Source organism: Aptenodytes forsteri, unplaced genomic scaffold (genome assembly GCF_000699145.1).
Source record: "Aptenodytes forsteri isolate BGI_AS27 unplaced genomic scaffold, ASM69914v1 Scaffold7, whole genome shotgun sequence".
NCBI classification, from domain to species: domain Eukaryota; kingdom Metazoa; phylum Chordata; class Aves; order Sphenisciformes; family Spheniscidae; genus Aptenodytes; species Aptenodytes forsteri.
This window is the reverse complement of record NW_008795919.1, coordinates 1401399-1408082: the sequence shown is the minus strand read 5'-3', so window position 1 is coordinate 1408082 and position 6684 is coordinate 1401399. Positions and strand designations below refer to the sequence as shown.

The 6684-nt window shown below is 49.0% G+C and overlaps 1 protein-coding gene across 1 annotated transcript; it reads right to left on the bottom strand.

Annotated features, from left to right (window-relative positions):
* Positions 1–752: 752 nt before the first annotated feature.
* TRAPPC3 (trafficking protein particle complex 3) lies at positions 753–4065 on the bottom strand. The gene is made up of 4 exons (XM_009284738.2): positions 3940–4065; positions 3613–3712; positions 3165–3347; positions 753–2471 (listed from the first exon to the last, which is right to left on the bottom strand). Coding segments are annotated over exons 1-4 (405 nt in total). The 5' UTR covers positions 3942–4065; the 3' UTR covers positions 753–2351.
* Between the last annotated feature and the right edge of the window lie 2619 nt (positions 4066–6684).

The window sequence follows — 6684 nt, the reverse complement described above, 5'->3', positions numbered from 1 at the left end:
CAGCTCCGGCCAAAGAGATCAAGCCACTTTATCGCAAAAGCTGCCGCTTCCCCGTCCTCGGGGCTGGCAGCGACTGGGGTGCAGCCATGGGTGCTCGGTGCCCGGAGCCCAGCGAGGCTGCAGGATCCCCCCCCGGATCAGGGGGGATGCCCACTGGCACTCTGCGGGGTGGCCCCCTCATGCCACAGGCTCCTGGGGAGCGTTTACACCGTTTATACAAGCAAGGGAGGTGCGAATTCCTGCTCCTGGAGAGCCAGCAGTTGCCGTTCCTTGCCTGCGCGCTCCTGGCCGCGGCACCGCGTGGCCGATGGCAGCCGTGGAGCAGCCCCGGTGCCAAGCTGGCAGGCACAGATGCCTCCCGAGGTGATTTTTTGCCACTACGAATGACCACAAATAGCATGTCTTAGCTCTCTCTGCGGCGGACTGCCTTGGGCTGGCGGTAGCGAGTCCCTGCTGATGTACACGCCCGGGTATTCACGGGGCAGAAAAAGGCCAGTCCTCAAACAAGCAAACATTGACTGTCTGGTTTCCCAGCGCTGCCCATCAGCCCCCGAGTCCCACCCCCAGCCACGCTCCCTCCGTGCGCTGAATATTGGGCAGGTTTCCTTCAGGCAGCAGCTTTCACGTAGGCCAGCAGCCAGACATTCTTGGTGCGGCGCTGCCGTCACCCTGCCAGCCCCGCTCAGCCGCTGCTCCACACCAGCACCAGCGTCACCAAAAAAAACCCCCAAACCCCAAGAGGAAACCGAAGAGTTGACACTGGGATTCTTTTAATGCAATTGCTTTTAAAATGCAGCCTTAAAATGACTTATAATGGTCAACGATTAGAAATGACAGATCTTTTTCATCTCTGCAACGTAACCGTGCAGCACCTCTGCCTCCGAAACCCACCGGCCACCGCTGTTCCTCCGTGTCATTCTCCAACTGCTTTTACAGCGACTCGCTGCCCCTTCACAGGACACACATCACACGGGGCATCCAAACCCTCCCACCAAAGGGACTCATTTGGGCAAAAAAAAGGGACATCGTTCATCCGGAGAACCTAAACGAACGGCAGCACAAGCGGCAGCTTTCTCTCTCTCACCTTACACTCAGGCATAAACCTACAAAGGTATCTGAGCCGCCAGCTCCTGTGGAAGTGAGTAAGAGCTACCGACTCTGTGGATCTGTGCCTTCATGCTATGTAAAGTGATTTGAGAACTGAACATCTGACCGCATTAACTGGCTGAACTGATGGCAGAGGAAGTTGATTTTCCAGTATCTTGCTTTTTGAGATGTAACACTACTTTGTGTATTTATTTTACAGAACAGCAGGTGCCACAGACGGCCGAAGCTTACCAATTTACGTAACTCGGGAAATTCTGTTGTAGCCTAAACATCTGTGAGAATATACCCCAGCACCACCTCCACCCAGGGCAGTGTTTATACACCGTAACAGGAGAACAGACTTTACTTGCTGAAATGCATTTAATACCTCCCAGTCGTTAGACTGAGCTTTGTTTTTCGTTCCGTGGACTTGCCACGCGGCCCCTGGGCTGTACACACTGTAGAAAGCTGATGGCATTTAAGCCACTCTTTCCTCTTCTCCATTAAAAATATGCACTGCTGCTCCACTGCAACTTAATGGTGCTCCCCTTCCAAGAGGGGAGTCGTGAGACTGCTGGGGAAGAGAAACTGCAGAAGGGCCCAGGCCACACGGACCTCCTGAATCTGCCGGTGCTGCATGATGCCGCTGCTCTCTGACAAAAGATGCCTCCCGACCGGGTGCCAGCACTCAAACGGCCCTCCCAAATCACCCCTTCGTATCAAGCTTGCATTTTACTAGTAACCTCAGAATCAAATGCAGGAAGCCAGTTTGGTCTACAGAAATACTATGCGCTTATCTCCAAATGAATTTTAAACACCTCTTTTCAAGGACAGCATTTAACAGTAAATCAGTGGGCTCTCATAGCTTGGTCTCCAATTCTGGTAATAAAACATGGATTCAGATTTGAACAGACTGGAGCTCTTCTAGAGCTTGAGCAGTAGTTCTCGCACAAACAAATGTCACAATTAGAAACTGAGCGTAGAAAGAGTCCCCAGGGGAATACGAAAAAGACATCACCTTATGAAAAAGCTTCAGAATGAACCTGTGAAATAAACAGCAACCAGACAATCGTCTTCTACAGAAGATGGAAGTAACAGTAGAAGAATAACATCTTAAGTAGTCAGTAAGTCAGTCTGAACATACAGGGGCACTAGATCCCTACAGATCTGCGATGAAAGTGCTATATCCCTACAGATCTGCGACGAAAGCTAATGGCCAAAACCAGCTGGTCCCCTCCAGTCCCAAAGGGAGACTGGGTTGCGATTCACTCTTCACCAGCTGGAAGATTGTCTTCAATCCGCCTGATGAACTTCATTCTTATTTCTGTGACGCTGTCACCCTTCAGTGTGTCCTGGACGAATTTTACATCTACGGCCATCTGAACCTAGGTGATGGAAGAGGAAAAAGAAGAGCTGTTATCTCCCTTAAAATAGCAGCTTCTCTAGGAACTGTCTGATCGTGAAGCACCAGCTTAAGGACTCTGAGGGCATGACATGCAATGCAGAGCTCTAGGGAAGCACTCATTTATTTTTCAAGATCACATCCTCCTCGTACATTGTGGCCTCCATGGTGGACAGCGGGCACCTTACCTCGGCAAATGTACCTCCTGCAGCGTAACCAGGACGCCCTGCAGAGATCAGAGCCCAATTAACCCTACCACTCAGGGCTACGCGTCCTGCTGCTCCATGTATGTTCCTCCAAAACTTCAGCTAAGCAAGATAATCAAGCCTAAATACAGACTCCTAAATTTGAGACACAGCTGTTCTCTTGTTCCAGCCCATTCCCAACTAGGGCTCATAGCAGTTACAAAGTGAGGATTTTGAAGCTTCATAAAAATTCAAGGAGATACTAGTGCTTGTACTTGCGCTCCTGCAGCTCTGCTATTCGTCAGCACCTCTGGGACTCACAGCTGCCATACACAACGGCAGCCGAGCGCTCCTGCAGCTCTGCTCTTCTCCTGGGAATGAATTTCAAGTCCAAAGCAAACGCAGGAGTCACACAGACTAGACACTAAAGGATCTGCCGATACCTTGGTTATTCATATACCTATCTCACTGGAAGAGAGACGTTGGCTCACCATTTCCAGGGCACCTCGCAGCACTCCACACAACAGGTTGGAATAGATGAGAGATGAATGGTTGTCGGGGAGCTCAACAAAGTCCACCAAGGGGTTATTTTCCAAGATCAGGGAGAACTCATCGCCTCCAGGACTCCAGTTGGTGATGCTCGGAGTGATGCCCAGGTACATTTTAAATGCTATCTGTTATGTCAAATAGTATGAACAAGAACATGTCCCATGAAGCAACAGCACAGCTTTGATCTTTGCCAAATTACTAAAGGGTTTTGAAAACACCGCGCCTTTCTCCCAATTCCCACCAGTCAGCAGTAGTCAGGGATCTAATTCTCTCTTTTTACTCCCCAAAAATCTCAGTCAAACTCTCAGAACAGTCCTGTGAGTAGCAAATACTCTATCCTCACATGCAAAACCATGACAAAACCTGACAAAGCTGTGCTTTGACAATTACCTTTGCAATAACGTCTGCAGTTTCACGGAAATCATGGCATCTTCCAACATTGGACCGGGCCAGAAAGTCTTCTATTAGCCGAACACCTATGTTGTAACCCCTGTGAATGTACCAAAGAGCAACAGCTACAGAGTGGGACGAGAGTAGCTTTAGAAAGACAGCCATTTATAAAAGAAGATAGTGGAGGAAAAAAAAATTAAATCTGAGAAATATCAGTATTAAATAAAGCTCAGTCTGCCAGGCTTTTATTCTTGGTGCAGCACGCACAGACATGCCATACTGTGAACGCGGGCTCCTAGAAGGCTCCACTGCAGCAGATCCACTTACATTTTGTCAAGCTGCTTGTTGACGTCCTCGTCATTCTCGTAGTCCTTGCACAGCTGGGTGACCAGAGCGCCATACGTCAGCGTGAAGAGCTCCGAGTTCTAGACAGAGGCAAAAGAGATTTAGCACAAGCCGAAGAGAAAACCGACTCAGCACTGCTGCATCTGTGTCCAGTGCTGCTTCCGTTGGCCCGGAGAGGGGGAACAGAAACCTGCTGTCTCAAAGGAATTTACTGCTTAATAAGGAGAGATCCCCGTTCGTATTTCGGCAAGGCAACTTCAGTCTCCTTGGAAAGAGAAATCCTCTTTGACTAGGAACGACTGAGCACTTTCTTCCTCTCCCTCTCTCCACAGCACTTCCCATTAACGTGTCCCAAATCTGACCTGAAGAGGCAAGCCAGGAGGCTGCTCGCACTCTCTGTAGCCATTCTTAGCAACTCTCGTCAGCTGCCAATTAGCATCTTTCTCTGCTTTAATGAGCACATCCCCAGATAACTGGATGGCTGCTACCAGCCACCTCCTGGATGGCTAAACGTGCAGTTGCCAGGGACCTGAATTTATTTCAGTCACTGACCCAGAGGTGAAAACTGGCTCAAACTGCTGTCTGTTTCACGAACACACTGCAAACAGGCAACACTCGTTTCTGGTCCTTTCAACAGGACAAAAAATGCTCGTCCGTTCACAGATTTATTACATTCTGCTACCAAGAAAAAACAATACTCATCTGGTCCCTAGAAAGTTATCTAGGCACATAATTTGCTTCATATATTAAAATCGGCTCCTCAGACCCGGAAGAGGAACGGCAAGGACGATTTCAGGTCAGCTCAGCAGATCTGTGTTGTGCACATCCGCTTTCTGTGCCTGGCTAGGATCAAAGTTACTTGGGCTTTCTTTGCACAGTTGCCAGATTTGCAGAAAACACCAAGGGAAGAGGTCTCTCCCAGCCACCACCATCACCGATCCTCAACCAGAACCAACTACCTCAAAGTGCATTTTCTTGGGAGCCATTAAGCCGGACCAGTGATTACGTGGTCATTAAAGGCTGCAAAACAGAAAGCTACAATAGGCTTTAGCTTTTCACAGAACGTGAAGGAAGTGTTTTCAGGAACAAATAAACCATCATAATTTATTTCTGCTCTCAGTTTAAGCATTCAGAAACATTACAGAGAGTCTAATCTCAGATTAAAAGCCTCTCACCTACCATGAGATGCATAGATGCAGAAGGTGAAATGAATGGCAAATACCAATACTACAGAATGAAAGCAGCAGGCAGGCAGAAAGGAAGGGAAAAGAGACAACATCAGAGTTAAGTGACAACACTGCTCGCACTTCATTCTGAACAAGTTTACACAAAGCCAAGACAAACACAAGGAGGAATCACTCCCAAACGGCAGCATTCAACAAACAGAAATGGGGTTTGTTAGAAGACACAGGGAATTCCACCTTGTCATTGTAAATCACCAGCCATTAGCCACCAAAAGGCTGTAAGCAGGTGAAAAGAACCAGTCAGGCTCCTTGGTACTTTTGCCCAATTTTAGATCTAAAGAATTGACGCATTCTTTGGGTTATTTTACTTACAATTCCGCCTTCATCTTGGAAAGATAAAGGTTGCGCAAGTTCACATCGCTCAAGAGCGAAGGACAAGGCAGAAGTCTCCTTTAGCTCAACTGGCAGAGTCAGACATTTGGCAGAGAATTTAACAAACATGCAAAAAAGGTTATGCTACTTTTAAGGATTTCAGTAATTTTAGTAAAGACAGGGCTTGGCAGCTGGAGAGAGTAGGGGGTGAATGGATGGAGGAAATCCAGCTGTTACCAGTCCAAGGTGCTGTCATTTACCGTGTGAAGCCATGAAGCCGTCACCTACTGTTATCAGCCCCAAAGCGTGCAAACCCAGTGCTGGTCAGTTACCGCCTGCAACGCTGCTATTCAGGTAACTTTAAAGTGTTACAACGAGGCAAACTTCTAAATTCGTATTTGTAAACGAACTCTTCATTTTCAGTCCATCTAACGGAATTAAAGTGCCTAATACTTTTTCCGTTCTTTATATTTTTTCCATATTGCAGGCTAGCGTACAGTCTCCACACTATATAACCGTTCTGTGGCTACAAAAACGTCAGAATCCTAATGACGTAACACCAATTCCTTAAATAAAAATCATTGTATTTAAGGCGTTGAACCCCTCGAAGAGAGCCCCTCGTGGCACGGAGGGGGCAGGAGCGGGCAGCTGCCTGGCCCCCCCTGAGCCTGAACCAGCCCGTCAACGCGGCCAAAGAGGGAGGAAAAACAGGTTTGATTTTTATTACTTGCTTTCGAATACTGACATCGCATCCAAAATGAATTAATTCGATCTGTTTTGACCCAGAACTAGACCTCAGCTCCGTAGTTTTGTTCTCCATCCCCTTCACGCCTCAGTTCAGCCGGACTGGTAACGCGGAGTTGGGTTAGAGAGAAGAAAAGAGAGAGAGACGCGAGAAAAGCGCCTGCGTTCTGACTGCAAAGTTTCCGTAACCAGAAGCGTCCCGCTCCTGCCTGATCCCTCATCCCTGATCCCTCATCCCTGATCCCGGCGGCCGCCCGGCTCCGCAGCACCGGGCTCTCCCCGCCCTGCGGTGCAGGTGACGGGAGCTCCCGTTGGGAACCGCTGCGGGCACCGGACGCCTTAGGCCGAGCCCGTCCCAGGGCCGTGGCGGGCTCCCGCAGCGCCCTCCGCTCCGCTCCGCTCCCCACCGCTGACGAGCGCCTCGGGC